General features: G+C 42.8%; 1 protein-coding gene across 1 annotated transcript; it reads left to right on the forward strand.

Annotated features, from left to right (window-relative positions):
- Window positions 1–9427: 9427 nt before the first annotated feature.
- Window positions 9428–23275, forward strand: LDLRAD1 (low density lipoprotein receptor class A domain containing 1). Its single transcript, XM_075184029.1, has 6 exons — window positions 9428–9448; window positions 16821–16884; window positions 16965–17087; window positions 21788–21925; window positions 22307–22435; window positions 22971–23275. The coding sequence occupies exons 1-6, from the start codon at window positions 9428–9430 to the stop codon at window positions 23117–23119; spliced, it is 624 nt and encodes a 207-aa protein (XP_075040130.1). The 3' UTR covers window positions 23120–23275.
- The last annotated feature ends 461 nt before the right edge of the window (window positions 23276–23736 follow it).

The following is a 23736-nucleotide window of genomic DNA, read 5'->3' on the forward strand; positions in this document are numbered from 1 at the left end:
ATAGAAGTGTGTCACTTCCTTTTTTTCCTCCCATGTTACAATATAAATAAGCAAACAAATATTGTCCTTTAAAATGATGTGTACTCTCTTCTTAATAAAGGTGTATCACTTCCTCTTTTTCTTCCAACACTAAATAGTTCAAGATAGTAATTATGAAAGCCATACTTGTGGTTTCGAAGTTCCTTAATAAAAGATAAAGACCTTGGATTAAGTGATCTACTTACACAAAATGGTAGCATAAACTATAGCAATAAATTAAGAACTGATGCTCAATTGTCACCAGCCGGTTAGTAGTAGGGAATCCGTCAATACTATGATATTAAGGAAGAGCTAGCATTTACAGATGAGGAGAATTGGGCGTACATCCAGATCAAACACTATATACTACTAATTCAGTTTGAACTTTTCCGTATTACCCAGCAAGATCCGAAACGGTCTCCTCGATTTATAAACTCCTTGTAGCTGACCTCTGGCCACCCTCTACCAGATTCACACGAGCTTGGGAGCATGTCACAACGAATATATATCAATGGCCGCATTAGACAGACAGACATGCAGAGTTCACCACAACCTGATTTAGTTGGATGACCTTTAGAGAATGTTATACACTTTCAAACAAATACTGCATACGGCAGTTCATAGCACATCTAGGAAACATTGCCACACCGCAGTGGCAGAAAAGAAGAGTGGTGCAAGATGAAATTGTCCTTGGGCCCTCCCACCCACACTTGTGTAAGATATTGAAAAGGACATGTACAGTTTAACAAAGCAAGCACTCCAGTGACAAGCAGTGGCACTTTTGTGGCTGAAGTGCTTGGTTTGTTTAGCCCCCCCCCCCCCCTCCCAAAACAAGCTACCAATAGCTTAGCTGCTTTAAGCCTAACAGTGCTGTCAATGAACTCTACATCTAACCATGTTTGCTCATGCTGCATATTTAATCTCCTTTTCCTCTGTGGATACCTCCCTCTCATCCCTGAAGAACTGCAAAACTTATGTAGACAAAGGAATGGATATTACAACCAAAATGGCATTAGTTCTGCTTCAGGCAGACTGTGACACGGAACATGTGGGCAGCATCGAATCTGTCATGTTGGAATACGCTGGATTGAACAGAGATTTAAACCAATATATAGACGCAGTTGAGGAGGCCGTACTTAAGTTAAAACGTGACCCACCGGATGAGAGCCCGGTTATAAGAGAGCGTGTGCACAAGAGCTACACTGCGCTTCAGAAGAATAATACAGAGGAGCTCCTGAGGTAGGATGCTAAATATGTCCAGTTTAAAAAACAGCTTAGAGACCTGAGAAAACAAATGGGTGTGTCACTGGCCCTTGCAGACTAAGCTTTGGAAGGTGAAGAAAGGAGATTGCCGTCACCCTGAGCACATGGCCGGTTCAGTGAAACTGAGAATGAATCATGAAATCAGTTATGGTTCATTTGATCGCTCCACCCGTTCCTTGGATAACTGTGGTAATTCTACAGCTAATACATGGCGACGAGCACTGAACACCCCCTGAGTCATCTGCATCATCCCTGAGTCTCTTGGGAAAGCTAAGTTTTTTCCTAGCAGCAGTTGACTGAGAAACTGAAGGAGGAGACACCGTCCTGTCATGTAACACTTGAGCTGCCATCTTGCTCAGCAGGAGCTCCTTGCATCTGTTGAGATCTTTGTCAGTTGGAAACAAAGAGAAGACATAGCTCTTAAACCTAGGATCAAGCACAGTCGCCAAAATGTAGTGATCCGATTTCGATAAATCTTGGATCCTGGCTAAGCGAATAAAGAACTTTATCTACAAGTCCGACATACTTGGCGTAATTGTTTTGTTTCATCTCCTTCAGTTTCTCAAGTTGCTTTTCCAAAAGTCTAATTAAGGGAATCACTTGGGTCAAGCTAGCAGTGTCTGAACTCACTTTACAGGTGACTACTTCGAATGGCTTCAGCACCTTGCACAACACTGAAAGTATTCTCCATTGTGCTTGAGTAAAATACATCTCCCCTCCTTTCCCAATATCATGGCTTGTGGAGTAAGCGAGAGTAGCCTGCCTCTAAAAAATGTGATGTACTTGGATACATGCTGCTGCTGTTCCTGCTGGTGAAGGCGAATCACAAACCCAGTGAGCTGTCACAGTCATATAATCTTTAGTTTGCCCAGTTCCGCTTGTCCACATATCTGTGGCTAAGTGTACAGTGTTCAGAATGGCATTTTGTAGCCCAATAATTACATTTTTACAAACCTTCTGGTAGAGGTGAGGAATAGCTTTTCTAGTAAAATGGTGTTGTGATGGAATTTGGTAATGGGGACACAAGACCTCAAGTAACTGTCTAAAACCAGCTGCATTAATAGTGGATATTGGACTAGCATATTCGCCATGGTGCCTATGATCCGCTTTGCGACTGGGTGACAGCTTTCAAACTTGCTTCCTCTTGCAAAGGATTGTTTAACAGTCAATTGTTGTAAACTACTAGTAGTCTTCTTCTTGGTCTGCTTCTGGGATGAAGATGCACCCCCATCAGCAGCGGTGGGATTAACGCTCAAGAATTCTTCTGAGGAATCCAGGATAGTGGAGGAGTCATCTAGCCTTAGCAACTTGGATGCAGGACTAACTCCAATCGCTACTGAGAATATTGATGACGACGGTGTTGGGAGTGTAGATTGCAGGTGCTGGGATCTCGATGAGAGAAGGGACCTAGCTGATGCTGGACTGCTTGTTGTTATTTTTAAGCATAACTTTCTGATTTTCCCAACAGCTTGACATGAACTCGCTTCAAATAACATAACATGGATAAGGTTCCTAGATGTTTAAGGTCCCTACCCCTACTGAATGTGGCTTTATAAAACGCTACAAATGGCTAGCCAACTGTTATCAGGATTTGGGTAAGAATAATTCCACACATAAGAGGTGTATTTTTTGGTCTTATGCCCAGGCATGACAATGACCTTCTTATCACGTACAAGAACTGCTTCCACTGATGCAGGACTTACACAAACACTATCATCCTCATCAGCATCCTCATTAGCACCCTCATCCTGTTGCAATTCCAAAGTGGCATCCTGTTCATGCACACATCTATAGAAATGCTGAAAGGGGCCTTCTTTATGGGTACACTATCAGAAAGGTCAGGCTTACACATAGCACTCGTGGATAGACTCTCCTCAGGGATTTGTGTCATTTCTGAATCTGAACATACATTTTCCTCTAATGCCTTACTGTTTTCTTCCAGCTCGGCTTTCACACGTAAAAGTATTTGGGCAACACTTTTTGAGTCAGAATGACAAGGTCTTGCTTGGTCATGACTGACCACACAAGAAGATGCCTCAGTGACAGTTGCAGAACTAGCACTCATAGAGAAAGGCGAAGGCCTCATTCTTTCCTTGCCACTATGTGTGTAGAATGGCATGTTGGCAATTTTTTTTTCCTGCAGATAACTTTGACTGGATTACAGGTCTTTTTTTCTTTACCAAAGTAAAATGTGTTTTTTTACATTTTTGTTTCCCTGACTTAAAAACACTATGCACTTTAACATAGGCTTTAGCAGATGATGTAGAGGGATTACTATCATCATGACTGGTGCCAGCAGCTGCTTGGTGCTCCTGGTCTTCTCTGTACTGCTGTGAATCCATTTTGATAACACAGTACAATGTGACTGCAGATTAAGAACAACACTGCCAGTTCTATTACTTCTATTTCAGCAATGACAATTAGCAATGGAGCTCTCCTGGTTGTGTGTGAGCTATATAATACAGTACAATTTAACTGCAGATTTAGACCAAGACTGCCAGCCCTATTATTTCTATTTCAGCAATGACAATTAGCAATGGAGCAATGGAGCTCTACTGAAAGCACTGGAGACTTTAAAGAACACTGCTACCCCTCCTCTTTCTTTTCTAGCTATGACGCTGTCCAGCTGCACTAGAGACTGCCAAGAACCGTGCTACCCCTTCTGTGTCCCTCTGGGAAATGGTGCTGGCGGTACTTATAGAATCCAAAACTCGCAAGGTCCGACGGCGTAACGATGACGTTTTGCCTCGTTTTCAATTACCAGTTTTTCCCACTTTCTTTATAAGCATCAAAATGGTAAACGGTAAGTTTGTTCTGTTTACTTTACAATACTGTCTACTTGTTGGATTTGATACTTATTGATTTTAATAAAAAAATTGCATTAAAAAAACTATAACTAAATTGCACCAGTTGTGTTTATGATTTAAAACAAGACATTTGGGTGGATTTAGCTATTTAATGAATTACCCAGATATAGACATAGGATGATGCTTTCATTGTATTAGATCAGCGGTGGCCAACCTGTGGCTCTTTGAGCTTTGAAATGTGGCTCCTGTAAGGGGCAAGTGAGATCTCATGTCATGTGAAGAGGCTGATGAACATGTAAGGGGATGTGATGGCATTTGGGGAGATATGTGTGTAGGTGTATCGGCATGTGAGGAGGCTTGATTGGCATCTATGGAGTATGTGGAGAGGTCTGATGGCATGTATGAGGAATGTGGGTAGTCCTGATGACATATGGGGAGGTTGAGGGGCATGTGGGAAGATCTGATGGCATGTGGGGAGGTCTGATGGCATTTAAGGGGCATGTGGTGAGATCTGGTGGCATGTGTGGAGGCTGATGGTCATGTAAGGGGAATGTGTGGAGGTCTGATGGCACGTAAGGAGCATGTGGGGACATCTGATGGAATACAGGGAGGCTGATGGACATGTAAGGGGCATATGGTAAGATCTGGTGGCATGTGGGGAGGCTGATGGGCATGTAAGGGGCATGTGGTGAATTCTGGTGGAAGGTGGGGAGGGCTGATTTTCATGTGGAGAGGGCTGAATGGCAATTGGGGAGGTCTGATGGGCATGTGGGAATATCTGACGGACATTTCTGAGATGTGGGTAGAATTGATGGCATATGGGAGGGTCTGATGACACAGGGGGAGGCTGATGTGCATGTAATGGGCATGTGGGGAGATCCAATGGGCAGGTAAAGAGGTCAGAGGGATTGTGGATGCAGTAGCAGTGCGAGCTATTGTGAAAGGAGTATAAGTAGCCCTTTGAACCCTCTTCTGCTGGACACAGCAGTGAAGTAAGAGCTGTGCAGTGCAGAGTTGTGCTGATTTTATGATTATTGTGTACATTTTGGCAGTGTTGGATATTTTCTTTTTTTTTTTTGCTTAGCAAGATATTGTAAATTATATTTTCAATGTATGCGAGTACGGTATGTACAGGGCTGGTGCTAGGATCCCCGGCGCCCTAGGCGCAATTTTGAAATCCGCCCCCCCCCCCCCCCCAAAATAAATCCGCCACCCACCCCCAAAATATCCGCCCCCCCCCCCCCCAAAAAAAACCTCTGCCACCCCCCCAAAATATCCGCCCCCAGGACTTTCCTTACCTTAAACTCCATGACGCTGCTCCTCTCTGCAGGGTCCCGTCCCTCACTGACACTGTCGGGCCCTGATGATGATGTCACGCCCAACAGTCAGTGAGGGGAGGGGGAGTGGAGGAGACGGAGGTGCGCCCGCCCCATCTGCTGTTCCAGAGCACAAAGTTTTGCTTGGTAGGAGCAGAGCAGGCGCTGAGCCCGTTCAGTATCTGCGGGCCGTTGCGGCGATGGTGATCCATAGCTGTGCGGCGGCCGTGGAAGGTATGCCCGCGGTCGCCGCACAGTTTTACAGTAAAAAGTATATCTGCTTTTTAATCCTGTGGCGCCCTTCAGAGCCCGGCGCCCTAGGCAACTGCCTAACGTTGCCAAATGGGAGCGCCGGGCCTGGGTATGTATGCGCATGTTTATACTAGGTACATGTATATGTACACTTATATAAACGATAAAGTTGGCTCTTTGCAGTACCTATAGATATTATTTGGCACTTGGACTCTGACTGGTTGGCCACCCCTGTATTAGATAATGTTACTAAAGAGAATACTCTCCAACTATTAGTAGATGACACTAAAGTTACAATAATTCTCATCACCCAGACATACACCAATCAGCCCAACATTAAAACCACTGACAAGTGAAGTGAATTACATTGATTATCTTGTTACAATGGAACCTGTCAAGGGGTGGGATATATTAGGCATCAAGTGAACATCATCATCATCATCCTCCTCCTCAGTTATTTATATAGCACCACTAATTCTGCAGCGCTGTACAAAGAACTCACTAGAACAGTCAGTTCTTGAAGTTAAAATACTGGAAAAGGAAAAATGGGCCAGTGTAAGGATCTCCGTGACTATGACAAAGGAATTTGTGATGGCTAGACGACTGGGTCAGAGCATTTCCAAAATGGCATGTCTTGTGGGGTGTTTCTGGTATGCATTGGTTAGTACCTACCAAAAGTGGTCCAAGGAAGGACAACCGGTGAACCGGCAACAGGGTCATGGGAGCCCAAGGCTGACTGAAGCGAAGGCTATCTCATCTGGTCCGATTCCACAGTGGAGCTACTGTAGCTCAAAGTGCTGAAAAAGTTAACGCTATGATAGAAATGTGTCAGAACACACAGTGTATCGCAGCTTGCTGGGTACGGAGCTGCATAGCAGCAGACGGGTCAGAGTGCCCGTGCTGGACCCTGTCCATCGATGAAAGCTCCTACAATGGGCACATGAGCTCCAGAACTGGACCATGGAGCAATGGAAGGTGGCCTGATCTAATGAATCACATTTTCTTTTACATCATGTGGATGTGCAGGTGCATGTGCATCGTGTACCTGGGGAAGAGATGGCACCAGGATGCACTATGGGAAGAAGTCAAGCGGACGCAGGCCGTGTGATGCTTTGGGCATTGTTCTGCTGGGAAACCTTGTGTCCAGGAATTCATGTGGACGTTACTTTGATACATACCACCTACCTAAACATTGTTGCAAGCCAAATACACCTCTTCATGAAAATGGTATTCCCTGATGACAGTGGCCACTTTCAGCAGGATAATGTGCTCTGCCATGCTGCAAAAATGATTCAGGAATGGTTTGAGGAACATGACGAGTTCAAGGTGTTGACTTGGCCTCCAAATTCCCCAGATTTCAATCCGATTGAGCATCTTTGGGATGTGCTGGAAAAACAAGTCCAAGCCATGGAGACCCCACCTTGCAACTTACAGGACTTAAAGGATCTGCTTCTAACGTGTTGGTGCAAATATCACAGGACACCTTCAGAGGTCTTGTGGAGTCCATGCTCCCAGGGGTCAGAGCAGTTCTGGCAGCACGAAGGGGACCAACACAATATTAGGCAGGTGGTTTTAATGTTGTGTATGATTGGTGTACTGATCTAGATTCCTATTATTACTATTGTAGATTTGTAAGATGCCACAGTGCTCCGCAGCGCCATACAGTAGGGGTAACAGGACATACATAAATCAAGGACATACAAGGTAGAGAAAATAAATGCAGACATGAAAACACAGTGTATGTAAAACCTGCTCATGAGAGAGCTCACATTGTAAGTAGCGTTTCCCAAACCCAGTCCTCAGGTACCCCTAACAGTGCAGGTTTTCCACATCTCTTTGCCGGAACACAGGTGTGTTCATTACTGACTGACACATTTTGAAAGGTCCACAGGTGGCACTAATCACTTGTTACCTGGAAAACCTGCGCTGTTAGGAGTCCTTGAGGACTGGATTTGGGAAACACTGTTGTAAGTGAAAGAGGGCACAACTGAAACAAGAGGAGCGAGTGTGGCTCAGAGTGGAGATTGGGTCAGTTGTGAGGTTACATTAATGTGAGTAGTATCACTGGGGGGGGTATAAAGTAAGATCTAAAAAAGAGATGGAATTCCAGTGTTGCTAAAAATATTTTTTTTTAGGCCGTTTTAAACCGCTGCTCATTGCCTGCAGTTTAGTGGTCCAAGCTGCAGCATTTATTATAGGGCAGATTGAGGCTTATAAGTCAAACCGCTGCATGCTGTTTGCCTTTCAGAGCATAAAAGAAGGCACCATTGGCTTAATGGGGGGCAATCATTTATTAAGGGGTCAATTTTAATCCAATTATAGGGATATATTTAATTTTCATCATCTCTATGCAGATTGACCAATCTCGTCTCTCACAGTCACCTCTTTTTTTCTGGCAGTTTGTTAAACCGCAACTTAATTAAGCTAAATAAGGAGGTTTTCTAGTGGTTTGGCCCTTAACCGCTATAAATCCACCTAAATCAGGAGGTTTTAACAAACCGACCTTATGTAAATGTAGCATCAAGTGTCTGTCTGACACTCTGTCTCTTCCTGTGTATTACTCTAACATTAAGGGCTCATTCAGATGAGCAATTTGTCAGAATTTGCTGTGACAATCGCACAAGTATCCTGACCACTCACATCACATTCTATGTGTTGGGGTCCGAGGCCAAAATCACAAAAGACAATGGCAGCATTTATGAATTTGACTTTGTTACATCTAAAATTCTGATCCAAGTCTGCCTTTGGTGTCAAGTATATCTGGAAGCGCTTCAATCAGCTAGAGAGAATTGACACAGACTAAGTTCTGTATACAAGGAATATTCTCTGATTTATTGATACAAAGATACAATTTTTTATAGCCTACCGAATAAATAAATCCTATGTCATAAGCATAGTCTATACCATAGAAGCGCTACTGATTAACTTTCTCACGTATTCTTGAGGTGTTTACTTTCTCCCCCTTCTAAGGACAGACAGGAGAGGGAAGCTACCTGGTTGATCCTGCCAGTAGCATATGCTTGTCTCAAAGATTAAGCCACGCACATGTAAGTACACATGGCTTGTACAGTGAAACTGCGAATGGCTCATTAAATCATTAAATGGCTATTATTCTTACCTCAAGGGGAGCTGGAGGTTCATCTCCTATATACCACAAGGGCACAGCTCCCACACTATGAGCTGAACATAAAGCTACTTATTGTTCTCATATCTTGATACATTCTTCAGGTGTTCTCTATGTCAGGTTAACCTCAAGGCCATGGGCTTACATCTTGTGAGACTGCAAATCAGCAGAAAAATGAATAATCTCTTTTAGCAAATAATATTTCTATGCAAGTTACAATAAATTGCTGAACAAAGGCTTTATGAGGCCTTAACAAAAAATCATATTTAACAACCTCAACTGGATTCTGTTTTTTAATGTTTCTATAGACATAAGTTTCAACATATAGGGAATAATTATAATCCTTGACCTGAGCGCGGCTGCCTATGAGTGAGACCCCATATACAAGTAACTGTGTAGCCTGTAAGTTCCCTACTGGAGGAAATCTATTCATTCATCTCTGCTCTGTCGGTATCTGTGTAACAAGCAGCTGACTAATTGTCTATATCATTGTCCAGTCCCCTCAGCTGCAATCTTGTCAGTGTGTTGTTCTGGTCTCCAGGTAACTTGGATCACAGGGCTCTCACACCTTAACTGGAGAAACTGAAATAAGTTGTTCGGGGAAATTGTAACTTTATGTTGGATTGCAAATAAAACTTCAGAGAATTATGAACCGGACCTACCCCAAGGTGAGGAACTGTGAGACAATGGGGTCATTAGATATTTGTACTCTCTGCATACTGGCAGATCCTTCATATAAATAAATGTGTGTATAGACTAGTGCTGAATAATTTGAATACTGACTACCCAGATACATGCTTAGCAATTCCATACACTGGTCATTGGAATATAGCAGAGGCTACTTGTGGCACTACAAGTCCCAGAAGCCTAATCCAGGGATATATATTGAGACAAACTACAGGGTAATAAACTGTAATGTGATCCTGTTACTACCCAAGTTATTGTTTGATAGAGGTGCTGCCGAGGGGGGTATTGGACAGTATACATTGTTGCTATGTGTAAGAGGTGGTATAATTGTTCTGTCTTAAACAACAACTGAAACAGCCATAAACATTTGTATAAGGTTAGCGTACACTATAAAGTGCAAATATTAACACTTTAACCACTATTGGATCTTCTGGCAAGGTAGAGATCACTATTTTTGATGTATGATGATGAATACAGATAAGAATACATTTTTAAACTAATTCCATATATTTTGTTGCCCTCCGTTTGACTTATTACAACCCTGATAAGGGATAAATATAGGTCCATGTTGCAGGGGACTCGATTGTCTGTAAATTGTTCTTATTCAAACGGTTGTTAATAATATCCAGGGGCCTGATTCATTCAGGATCTTAACTTGAGAAACTTCTTATTTCAGTCTCCTGGACAAAACCATGTTACAATGCAAGGGGTGCTAATTAGTATTCTGTTTTGCACAGAAGTTAAATACTGACTGTTTTTTCATGTAGCACATAAATACTTGATAGCTTATTTGTACACTGAAATTGTTGATATTTGTGTACTACATGAAAAAAAACAGTCAGTATTTAACTTATGTGCAAAACAGAATACTAATTTGCACCCCTTGCATTGTAACATGGTTTTGTCCAGGAGACTGAAATAAGAAGTTTCTCAAGTTAAGATCCTTAATGAATCAGGCCCCAGGTTCTTTGAGGTTACAAATGTTTTTTTCCCCTGCACATTATTTACACTATATATCATATCATGGAATGAGCAATACTTATTACAGGGGAACTTTGTGTTCTATATTGAAACCGCATTCAGATAATAATGACCACAGTGTTTAAGTCTGTCTGTAAATCATGAAGCAAATTCAATCTGAACTCATCTGTGATTTGGATGAGGAAAAAGCTTCACAATGTCAGTATTATATATTAATGTATTATATTGGTATATGACAACAGGAGTATATAGAAAATGTAAGATTTTTTAAAAACATAATGGGCCTGATTCATTAAGGAAACTAAGGCAAAAAAAAGGAGTATCTTTGCACCTTGGCAAAAGCATGTTGGATTGGAGGGGGAGGTAAATTTAAAATGTGATGGCAGATCTATAATTGGGGTAGACCATGTCCTAGATCGACTTAAATGTCAGTGTACAAAGAAAGCTATCAATTATTTGTATGCTACATGAAAAAACAGACAGGATTTAACTTATGTGAAAAATAATAAACTAATTTTCACCCCTTGTATTGTAATATGGTTTTGTCCTGGAGAAAACATAAAAAAAAATTTTTTGCCTTACTTTCCTTAATGAATCAGGCCCAATAAGTACAAAACATTTAAAACAGATCTGGGGGCAAATGTATCAAGTGCCGATTTCTTTAAACTCGCCGTTATTCGGCGATTTTGCAGTGAATATTTAAAGCAGCAATGGCGTTAAAGGCATTGCCGCTTTAAATTCTCACTGCAAACTTGCGGAATAGCGGGGAGTTGAACAAATCAGCAGTTAATACATTTACCCCCTGGTTTTCCTTTTTTATAAATTAATTAAAATTATTTCAGTGGAACAATAATCCATAGTGATCCAACAAAACTCAGCTAATTATATGCTAAAAGGACTATGTTCATCAAATATAGCTATGCTTCAGTTAACTTTCTGTAAATGTATCTTTAAAATACGTTTTTATTCCCATCAGAATTATATTTATATTTGATTAACATCATCCTTTTGTCCAATGCAGCTGTTATTTATTGGGGTACATGAGCATTTTGGTCAATTCCTAAACATTTTAATGCTTTTTGGTTATTACTACAGCTTCTGTAAACTTGGGGAACAAGTGTCCTGGCTCTGTGTCCATCAGCGAGCATGGTTCTAAAGAAAGATACCCAGCGGCATAGCTCTCAACATATCTGTCCACAGCAGTGGGACAGGGTGTGTGGCATTAAAGCGCTTCTTAAGGCTGGGCACACAGTATAGTGTTTTCAGCAGATTATGTGGCCAATCAGACGTGGCCCGATATCACAGTAGGGTGTACCCTGCAACAAGGAACGGTTAGCGTTCCAAAGCACTTCATATCGTTGAACGAGATTTTTAAACTGAACTTAAAATCTTGTTCACTGATGGAACAATGTTGTTCTAATTCTGCAGTGTGTATGCACTCTGCAGAATTGGAACAACAATTTAGCTACATCACTTGTCACTGGGTTCCTGCAGCGGGATTGGAGCATCTCCTCTGCAGCCATGGGGTGCAATATGTGTAGGGGTGCACTGCTCAGTGTGTGTATTGTATCCTGCATGTGTTGTGCTGAGAGCTTTCTATACCACAGCAGGTCAGACCCCTATTCCTGTGACACACTTCTGTATACGCTGGGCTGCCCTGTTGGCATTGTCTCTTGTGGTTCCCTGCATGTGCTGCTACCTCCCACTATGGCCACACTGTGGCTGTTGCGGGGTACGAGAATAGGCTGCAGCTGGTGGGCTGTAGGAAAACATGCTTGTCAGTGCTCAAAACCCTGTGGGACTGACACCTGGAGCCCCCTGGACAACCCCTCAATAACTACCACATGAAGGCTCTGCGAGAAGCATCCAGCTGCAACTCATCTCCTGCTTGCAGTGTCGAAGGTGCCCACATAGCTTCCTACCCAACCTGGACCTGTTCCTGGGTAAACCCCACTCCAAACAGTTAAGAGTAACCCTCTCACAGCCACAGGGGTCAACACACTGTGGCACTTAGACTGGGCAGCGTGCGGCAGACTTCTTGGGCAGCCAAAGGATTACACCATGTTGTTAAACATATCAGTTGGCACATCTGTGCTGTGGTCCCCTGTACAGACCGGAGGGATCAGTGACATCTCTATCTGTGCTGCTCTGGTCCCTCCTATCAGATGGTTATGACTGGCTATAGTGTGTACGCATGAATAGGCAAACTGATCGGGACTTCCTGTCATTTTTAAAATTTCAAATGATATCGTATGGTTTGATATTTTCTGTAGTGCAAACCCAGCCTAAGGGCTAGATTTACTAAACTGCGGGTTTGAAAAAGTGGAGATGTTGCCTATAGCAACCAATCAGATTCTGGCTGTTATTTTGTAGAATGCACTAAATAAATGACAGCTAGAATCTGATTGGTTGCTATAGGCAACATCTCCACTTTTCCAAACCTGCAGTTTAGTAAATATACCCCCAAGTCTTGGACCTTCTTTTAGTTGAGGTTGGTCAAAATGAAAAACAAATAAATGCTTTTAATTAAGAATAGCTTTGATCTTTTCTATTAGCCATACTCCGCGATTGAGGTCACACTAGCCACTGTACGACACATGCACTAATTATCTTAGAGCAACAATGTAGCCTTGGCAGAACGTGTAACACATAGTAGATTTTCCTTTGTGATAAGATGTCATGTCATTACTGCACATTACATACTGCCAACCCCATATACAATTGTAACCGTACCTACAAAACAAGTAGTTGAATTAGAAATAAAAGGAAAGGCTATTCTGTTTACAAGTTGCTTTATTTTTTTAGTAAAACTCAATAATATTTGGTTGGCACATAAATGGGCTGATGCCGAGCGACTTCTAGTTCTGTTTCCGTATTGCATCGTGCATGAAACTGCCCTGCATATGCCCAGGCACATGCATGATTCTGAGACCTATGCCAACCTGTGCCTGGAGAGGCATTATGGGTCAGGACAGGTGTGTTTTGACTTTCAAGAAAAAGTAAAATTGCACAGTTCACCCTCTGCACAATTAAATAATGATCTTAGGTTTACCTAAAACATATTTCAGATATGAGAAGATCTTTATTGCAATCGGCAAAAACAAATCTGCACTGTTACATGGTTTTGGAACAAATAATTTTGTATGTTATACCTCCTCATTCTGGGTGTTATATAGAGGGGACGACTACACAAAAAATGTCTCAGAGTAGAGCACCTGCTATGCAAAGGAGTAACTTCTTATCTGATAGGATCCTGTGTTACACAGACTATACAATTACACATATACACACACATTGGGCCTGATTCATTAAGGAAAGTAAGAAAAAAAAAAAAAGTTTTCAGGTTACACTGAAGGGGTGCAAATTAGATTATTTTGCACATAAGATAAATATTGGCTGTTTTTCATGTAGCACACAAATACTTGTATAGCTTATTTGTACACTGAAATTTAAAGATGCCCTACCCCAACTATAAATCTGCCATCACATTTTACATTTTCCTCCCCCTCCAATGCAACATGGTTTTGCCAAGGTGCAAAGTTACTAATTTTTTTTGCTTTACTTTCCTTAATGAATCAGGCCCACAGTCACTGCACTGACACATATTTGCCATGTATATTTTTCAAATTAAACCTCAATTTAATTAAAAACATTATCAGAACAATAAGCCTAAATGCAAAATCATGTAAGCAGATTCACCTTTAGATATAGAACGGTTTAAAAGCATGACATACACTGCTAATCCCACATGTATTGTATTCTGTATCTTCAGTAACATTCAGTCATACATAATACATAGCTTAGATGAAGACAGGAGGAATCATACACAGGGTTAGGGGCAGTAATGTCACAGTAACTCTGATGACTGCATTCTAAGCTTACTAAACTATATAAGATCCCATCAGGACAACATCCTAAAGGTGTAGGAGGAGTTCAGCTGAACTTAAATAATCTACTTGCATTCATGGTTCCTACCTGACAATTTCAATTTTGGGGTTTTGTGGTTCTCTAAGAGCTCATTATCTCATGGTCAGCTGACGCTTAGTTTTCAAAACTGATTTAAGTCAGTATAAAATATGCATCCATCACTTTCACATGTATGAAATCTAGGGGTGTAACGAGAACTTTGTTGACCCCATAATACTAATCAGGGGAGTAACTACCAGGGTTGGACAGCTGAGGGCATACCTCTGTGAGGCGCCGTCCTGTTTCTGCCTCTAGACGGGCGCCTGCCCCCTTGCGATGCCCTCATCCTGCTGCATAACGACGGGACACTTTCCGCTCTTTTCGCGTACACATGCAGAGCTTGGTATTCCGTCACATAGCGACTGGAGATGTTCTCCAGTTCTGATCCGCACGCATGCGCAGGGCATCGCGCTCTGTTGCATAGCGACAAGAAACACTCTTCCTGTCTAACGGTTGGTTGCATTCCTCCTGCCGAAAACTGCAGCACGAATCACGGAACACTTCCCTGTATTTAAAGATCACTCTGACTCCATTAGGGTTCCAGAGTATTAGGTCTTCAGCCTTGCTCCAGCATATGTTCCTGTGTATCTTGTTCATTTGGATTCTGACCCCGGCTTGTTCCTGACTTCTCCTTTGGTTCCTGATTTTGGCTGTGATTGTATCTCTGGTTTTGACCCGGATTTGCTGACTACACTTTGCACTGCTGCATCCAGACTTCCTTTCAGTATTCTGCTGCTCCATCACCGCTGCTTCATTGGACACCTCTCCAGCTAATTGATACTGAGGGCTGCGACCTGCACGCCTCTTGCAGCGGAGTCCATACCTCCTTGCGGGGGTCCCTGGTGAAAACCAGAGGCGTGTTAGACTCCGCACCTCTGTACTCAGTAGCGCTAACTGCTGGTAGGTGTCACCATCTTCATCCTTGTGGTTGTGATACCACAATATTAGAAATGCCCAAGTCGGGATATGGCCACTGCTCCTCCAAAATGAGGGCATGGACATATCAGAGTAGGGCTGGCCACGCTTCAAGTGTTCAGCCGCCCCCAACCCTTTTTCCCTCTCCTAAAGACACCCTTGAATTGCTTCACGCATCATGGACATACATCCCAACTTCCTGCCAGTCGGAACAAACGTGCATACCGCGGGTCAGGCTACTCAAAGCATGATGAATTCTGGATAGTTGGGAGGCATGGCTGAGGGGACCACCTTAGGCCCCATCCCCTGGTAGGGCCCCCCAGCTTCCAGGCACATACCCTGGTAGTTACACCCTTGCTGTGTCTCATATGGAGTTTAGTGCTCTATTTTTTTTTCTTTAGTTCCACTTGAACTATATTACAGAAGTAGTCAGTGTATTAATTTATTTTTGTGTTTTTCCTTTTTTACAACCCTGGAAAACTGTTTCAACGAGAATTCACAAACAGGAGCTGTCTCCATAGAATAATATAGCTGCAGGAAACCCAGCTAATCCGATCACCGGCTGGTCAGTCCCTGTTACTATCCGTATCCGTCGTCTCACAGTATCCCAGTATCCCTCGTTCCCCTGCCCCGAACCTCTGATTAGGGAAATATCTGAAGAAACAGAACCAGTTGCTCATAGATAATATATAGAAGTAGTTAGGTTATATTCACCAGCTTACCAGAAGCAAATAGGCAGATCGGCATCTGTGCTGTTCCCGCAAAATAATACAGGTTTATCTTCTATTACTTGATCACAACAGCCGAGTAACCTGTTCAAGTCCTAACAAATGGATCGGGTCCAATTTGCAACTGGTAAATTACAAATTTCCAATAATTGGGATGCTTTTCATATTTCACACAGTCACACATTTACTGGGCTGCAGTATATGTCATTTCAGGAGGGATCTGGAGGTTGCAGGAGGGTTCGCTTTTTTGATGTGAGGGAAATCCGCTTATATGCGCCTGTTAGTGACAATTCTTCCACGTCACCCAGGCGCTGCATGGGACATTGCTTAGGAAGGAGAACAATTTAATCTGATGTGGACAGAGTTACTTCTCTGCTAGACCACTACTAATTATATTGTTTTTTTCCAGCACACTCGGACTAAGGTGCTCAGACTATTTAACAAGACCCCTCTGTTATGAAGAGTTTCTATCGCTGCTTATTTCAGTGATAGAAAATCTTCTAAAGTTGTAAAGCGCTACGGAATCTGCTGGCGCTATAAAATTAAATGTTGATGATGATTATAAAGTGCAATTTATCAAAAAATATGTCACCAGGACAGGTGAGTGATGCCATCGGCACTGGCAGGCAGCGGTAAGATGGGGGCCTCGATTATTTGTTTAAAGAATAAGGGATCCCTATTCACCAGTCCACAGACAGCGTACAGCGCTGCAGATTTACTCCTAGCGCACTACATAGAAATCGCATTATGTTTTGTCTTCTAGCGGAAAAGTATGGACACCACCTCATTTGGTTCTACGGTGACAATGCTCTCAAGGGAAGAGAAAGGTAATTATCCATCCATGACAATGTGTTCTTCATCCGCTTTCATGCATTTTTTTCTTGATTAACGTGTGTGTCATTCTCAGATATGTGTTGCGGCTGCACGAGAAGATGCGTGTGCACCATAGCGGTGATTCTAATTGTACTGATGATTGTGGCAGCGGCAATTGCCTGTACAGCCGTTCTTGCCCTCCCTGCAAAGTCTCCAGGTAACAAGATGTGTAGAGCTGTAAGCATGTGGCCAGTCACTGACCCACAGTAGAGATTACTTACAAAGCACAGGGGTAGGACTTGGGTTTGCACAAATGCACCTTGTCCTCCCTGTGCATTGCATGGTCCGTCCGACTACCATCCGCTCTCAGCAGACGTAGAAGTGCGCCTAGAGAGGCGGTAAAACTCGAAAGAGTGCGGAAGTGCCTGTGCAACTCTTACCCCTCTGCCTGTGCAACGCCTGCCCCTCTGCCTGTGTAGCTCCTCCCCCTCTGCCTGTGCAACTCCTCCCCCTCTGCCTGTGCAACTCCTCCCCCTCTGCCTGTGCAACTCCTCCCCCTCTGCCTGTGCAACTCCTCCCCCTCTGCCTGTGCAACGCCTGCCCCTCTGCCTGTGCAACTCCTCCCCCACTGCCTGTGCAACTCCTCCCCCTCTGCCTGTGCAACTCCTCCCCCACTGCCTGTGCAACTCCTCCCCCTCTGCCTGTGCAACTCCTCCCCCACCCCTACGCAAACTGCCGCTCCTCCACAAACTCGCCCATTTTGCTCCATAAACCAATGCAGCGCAGCAGAAATGTGCACTTGCACAAATCAAGATGTAATGCTGCTTTTGTACTAAGGAGCAGCCGTTTAACACTTCATAAATGACCTCAAGTGAAGGCAGCCATTTTTTGGGCTTAGTCTATATTCATGAGAATACAGACTATCAATCCACTATGTACTAGTGATATATGAATACTAGAAGATACCTCTGTGCCTCCTGTAAATGCGCTTCAGCTGTAACACTATATAATATATAAGTAGATCTTTGTATAGCTAAATAATTTGTATAGTAACATTTGTGATGTCAGAACTCACTGATTCTGAACTTATTCTACATGTTGACCTGACCCAAATTTGTTGAAAGGCGACGGAGGCCCAGGGCTCGGGTGCAGGGGCACTTTGTATATTTATTTTTTCTTAATTTTGTATAATAATAATAATAATAATAATTTAATTTCCATGTTATAAACATGTAATTACAGACCCATTTTTGTCTTATTTATTCTTATTTTATACAATTGGTATGTAGTGGGAGTTTATTTCATGGAGAACTATGGTCTTGAGAATAGGGGGTTTGGGTGACACCAAGAAACTGGCCTAGAAGGGCAAATAAACATGTAAATCTGGGCCTAATGATGCAGAGATGGTCTTGCTGTGTTTGGTCGTCATTGAGATTTGTACATTCTGGTCACTTGTTCTTATTCTGAACAAGCCCATCCACCATTTACAACATTACTATACACACATTATACCCAATGGTGTCCAGGGGATATACGTTGACTATTCTTCCTCTTTGCTGATTTTGGTTCTGATAGAATTCCTGGCTCTGCCCTTGGCTACATTTACTACTCTTGTTCTACTCCTGCTGCCTCGCCAGTGACATCAAGGGCCACGACCTGCACATCTCACACAGCTACGCCCAAACCTCCTTACGGGGGTCTCACTCAGGGGGTCGCGTTAGACTCTGCGCCTCCTCCTTCAGTTACTGCCAAATATTCATCCATCCATTTCCTAATGGTTCGTGACAACAATAAAGAGCCCATTCCCTGTTGACTTGTTCAATGCAGTGCAGTTTCCTAGTGGGCAATGTAGAATGCATAAGTAATTTCCTATTGGCCGCTATACCATACAAAGCCCATCCCCCGTGGGGCTATTGTGTAGTTATCTCTATGTTACCACTGGGTCTCTGAGCTGCTATCAGCCTCTGTGAATATTGGCAGATAACAGCTAAGTTTCTCTTCCTCCACTAAACTCTGGCAGCCACTCAGAGGTCAGTATAGGACATAAAAGGTATCAACCAGTAATAGAACACGCTGACACCATTCAGTTTGTGGTGTCTCACTAAATTCCACTGCTGGAGTTGAGTGGATAATAGGATGTTGAACAGTTATCAACCAACAATTGGAGCGCCTGGGAACTGATATTAGCTGACAGGACTGCTCAGTCATTGGCAGGAGACGTGGGGGTGCTCCAACGTGCAGAGAGCAGTGGGGTGTTCAAGGGAAGCGTGATTTACACACTACTGTACATATCAGACTATCACAAAAGTGCTTCATGCCGATGGCAAAACACACCTAAGAACAGTCATTACATAAACTACATTTTAGAAAATTTTCCCCTCATTCACATTATTATTATTATTATTTATTTATAAGGCGCCACAAGGTTTCCACAGCGCCGAACACAGTACAAACAATGGACATTACAGGGAATAACAGTACAGAACAATAAACGAGTAATACCAAGACTTCAGATGCTCCAGGAAAAGCAAAAATATTGAGGTTGGAGCAGAAGAGAAGGTAGAGAGACAGGAGGGAGAAGGGCCCTGCTCATTAGAGCTTACATCCTAAAGGGAGGGCAACAGACAATCGGCACAGAGGGAGTCAGAGGAGGGGAGCAAGTGCACCCTTTTCAAAGGAGGATCCAGGAGATGAGAGCGAGCATGGAAAGAGGGTTAAGTGGAGGGCTGGTAAGCTTTGAGGAAGAGATGAGTTTTGAGTGCCCGTTTGAAGGAGCACAAGTTAGGGGATAGACGGATGGAGCGAGGGAGGTCATTCCAGTGCAAGGGGGCAGCACTGGAATGACATCACATCATTTCCTAATATTTCAGTGACTGTTTATTTAATTAACTTTGGAATTGTAGTATTTTAAAAATACAATTTTGCATTATAAGGGATAATGCATTATGTACAGTTTAGATCATGGATGGACAATAAGCACCCTCCGGCCCTCAGCTCCTTACTGCTGTCAGATTTGTTTGTAATAGTGGGTAACACTTGTTTAAAATACCTGCTTATATGTAATTACAGATAGGTGTCTGTCTCTTTGATTAAATGTATTGCTGTAATGCTTATTATTGAGATTAACGGTGATGTGTGGCCTTTTTGAATGTAAGAGGGCCGCCAATGTGGCCCCTGAAGTGTATCTGTTTGCCCATCACTGGTTTAGACTGTAAAGATATTAGTAGTTGTTTCAGAGTTCAATGAGCTGTACAGAGGCTCTTAAAATGCATAACGTGGAAGTTTTCCATCATACACAACCATTACAACTAAAATATAACATCTTACTTAAACCAATTAACGACACGGACACCAAATTTAAGTTTGGAAGAAGAATATTAATTTATTGAAATTAACTGAGGACTGGATGGCGGACGAGAGCAGGGCAGTCAGACTATGCAAAGCCAATAATGATAGAAAGGTCTGACCATAGTACCACCAACCCAGGATCATACCTTATCTATTGGCCGGTGCTAAAATCTGTCCAACGGCAAGACTACACCCCCTCTCAAACTGCTGGGATTAACCTGCACATACCAGCTGAGGGTCCACCTCACAGGCGGACCAACCATATGGTGACACTGAAGGGGGTAGTGACCTGTTACTAGATGAACCCAGCATCATATGCAAACCTACTGACTGCAAAGCTCTCCTACCAATAAAGAGGAATAGATGACCTAAGACAAAAAGGGGGTATAACCCTAAGTAAAACTTGCCCGGGGGGAGGGTGGCATCCGGATGCAGGAACAAGAGGGAGAACTGCAGCAGTTGGTATATAAAGACTCAGCAAGACCCTCCTCTTGCCTCTATTGGTTGTTATTTCCTGTATGCAACAGTTGAATGGTGAGTACTACTGTCACTCACCCGCATGATTTTAACTACGTCCGGCTAAATGCCTCACTTTAACTTCTTGTTACAGGCCCAGATATGTGGAAATGTCGTGTAGGCACAGGACTAGGGAGACAGAGGTGCAGGAAGACATTGAGGGCTAAATTTACTATAGTGCAGGTTTGGAAAAGTGGAGATGTTGCCTATAGCAACCAATCAGATTCTAGCTTTCATTTATTTAGTGCATTCTACAAAATGACAGCTAGAACCCGCAGTTTAATAAATATACCCCTCAATCTTTTTGTATTTTGTTAATTAAAAAGATGCTGTTTACATACAAAAGGAATGAGGGAGTAAGAAGAAATCCAGGGCAGATGTTTCAGGAAGTAGAATGTACAGGGTTGAAAATGTAGTTCATTAATGAAAAAATCCCCCAAAATTTTTTGCTTCAAATTAGTAGTTTCTACTTTGTGTGCAGAAATAATTATTACTCTATTGGCCTCATTCGCATTTAGGGGTAAATCCAGGTAGAAAGTGCAATTTTATACCTTGGCAAAACCATGTTGTTCTGCATGAAGGGGGGGGGGGGGGGGTCTGTAAAATGTGCAGACAGATTTAGAGTTGGGAATGGGGCATTTTGTATTTCAACACAAAATTGCAGATCTAGAACAAAGCTGCCCATTATGTGTGTGCTACATGCAAAAATCGCCAGTATGTCCATGTATGCAGGCAAAAACTTACATTTGCACCCCTGGCATTGCAACATGGTTTGTCCTGGATTCTCTCCTAGCTCTACATGAGGCCCAATGTGTATTTTACAATGTGCACTGCACTAATACAAATTATTTATGGATCAGGGACCATTTCAGTTGCACAGTTGGACAGACAACTCGGTGGACATGGGATTGTACATAGTTTATGTCCTAGATTTCATGTACTCTGTCTCCCCCTGTATTATGCTCGCAGAATGACCATGTAGTATGAATGGTAATGACCAGTTATTGGTACTCAGGGATCATTAATAAAGTTGTTCCCTATCTTTGCCCTCAGAGAGCCGCTACTGTCTGACATCCAATAACTACACAGGATTTCTGTGTGATGACAGAATCACATGTCTGCTGCCGTCGCAGGTCTGTAATTCTGCTAGTGACTGCGGCAATGGGGAGGATGAAAGTACCTCGTTATGCGGTAAGTAAAACTCCTGTACCATGAAGAGAATAAACACACTAAATAGACCAATTCCATGGTTCTTGTGCTGTTATCCCATTGCAGCACTGTCTACCGTTATATGCTGGAATGTACCACTATACATGGAATGTACCACCATGGACGGCTCCCAACAAATTTATCCACGTCTGTACAGCAATCTAGCAGCATTTCATCACTGATAGAATACATTATTTCTTGTATACCCATGTGTTGTGGTGCTATATGGAGCATTGGGGGGTGTTACCCATTATTGAGCTGAGGGGTCCAGTAGTGGCATTACTGTGTGATAAATAAAAAATAAAGTGTATGTCTCTTGTCAGGTTATTTCTAACAACCTGTGTATTGTGTTGTCCTCCCCAGATAACCTCCCAAATAACTTACCTGGATATTTGATATTCCGCTGTGGAAACCCTCAATTCTGGATCTACAGCAACTTGAAGTGCAACGGAATCAATAACTGTGGAGACTGTTCCGATGAGTCTCAAACTCGTAAGTATATGAGGGATAAAGGGGATACAAGCAAGAGGAGAGATATGGAAAAGATAATGTTAAAAACTGGTAGAAGAAAAAATAAATCTGATGGGCAGGGCTGCACTGAACAGCAGATTCTCAGTGCAAAGAAGTAGATAATTCTGATGGTCTATTCCAGTGTTGGCTAACCTGTGACACTCCAGGTGTTGTGAAACTACAAGTCCCAGCATGCTTTGCCAATATATAGCAGCTTATTGCTGGAAGCGTATGCTGGGACTTGTAGTTTCACAACACCTGGAGCGTCACAGGTTAGCCAACACTGGTCTATTCTCATCAATTGGAATAATCTGGATCAGAGTACAATGTTAGGATTACCATGTCAGTTCATCAGTGCTTTGAATGAGCAAGAGCCAAGGGCTAAGACAATGATGTACAATTATGCCACACTAGGAACCCTCAAATCTGTATGGTGATAGTTCTGTACCATTAAAATATGACATCGATGTCCACTGTACTTTATGATCCCAACTCTCATCTCTTCTTTGTGTCTTAGTGGCATCCTGTTCCATCTGTGGGTCTCAGTCCTGGTGGAGTTGCACCCCCGTCATCTACCAGTACTGCAACTGCGTCCCCCGCAGTCTGTGCCAGAACGGAGTCCAAGACTGTGTAAACTGGTCCGATGAGTACACGTGCACCAAGTGACCCAATATGTTTACTTACTGTGAAATTCACACCATCCGCCCGGACATTTTTGCCTTAACGCTGAATCAGCTAACGGCAGATAATGATACCTGCTTTCTGCAAGGTTTCCATTCCTCATGACCAAACAAAGAGACACCATTATGACAGTTTTGTAAACACTGCATTGGCAGGATATGGCAAGACTCTGCCCATTGTACAGGGCATAGCAAGATAACGGCGGGTAATAGCTGGTGGTGCAGTTGGCATCTATGTTATCTGCCTGCGATTTGACACACAAAAGGGCCAAAAGATAATAAATTATACAAGGTGTAATATAACAATAATGAATATAGATGTCTCCTTAAACTGAACATATTTGAGGTTCGGTTGGCGAGCCTCTAATTTTTTCTTTTTGTCTTAACTCTATTGAAGGACATTTCAGAGTATGTATCACACGCCTACCTTGTCCCTTATGATCTTATGTCTGTTCTCATGTCTACCCACTATATTGGTGTGCCCATGTTCTGTGCCCGTCACTGCCCCTGTGCCCCCTCTGTGTCAGTAACTTACCTGTATTCCCCAGTTCATTGTCTGTCATTTTTCTATGGGTTTCGCTGCTCTACTTGTCATGACTCCCC

Source organism: Mixophyes fleayi, chromosome 8 (genome assembly GCF_038048845.1).
Source record: "Mixophyes fleayi isolate aMixFle1 chromosome 8, aMixFle1.hap1, whole genome shotgun sequence".
Taxonomy (NCBI): Eukaryota; Metazoa; Chordata; class Amphibia; order Anura; family Limnodynastidae; genus Mixophyes; species Mixophyes fleayi.

Excerpts from the sequence above, each read along its gene's own strand:
- LDLRAD1 (XM_075184029.1), top strand. The coding sequence starts at position 9,428 with ATGAACCGGACCTACCCCAAG. Across the intron at positions 9,449-16,820 it reads TGAACCGGACCTACCCCAAG|CGGAAAAGTATGGACACCAC; the intron begins GTGAGGAACTGT and ends TTTGTCTTCTAG. Across the intron at positions 22,436-22,970 it reads TTCCGATGAGTCTCAAACTC|TGGCATCCTGTTCCATCTGT; the intron begins GTAAGTATATGA and ends TTTGTGTCTTAG.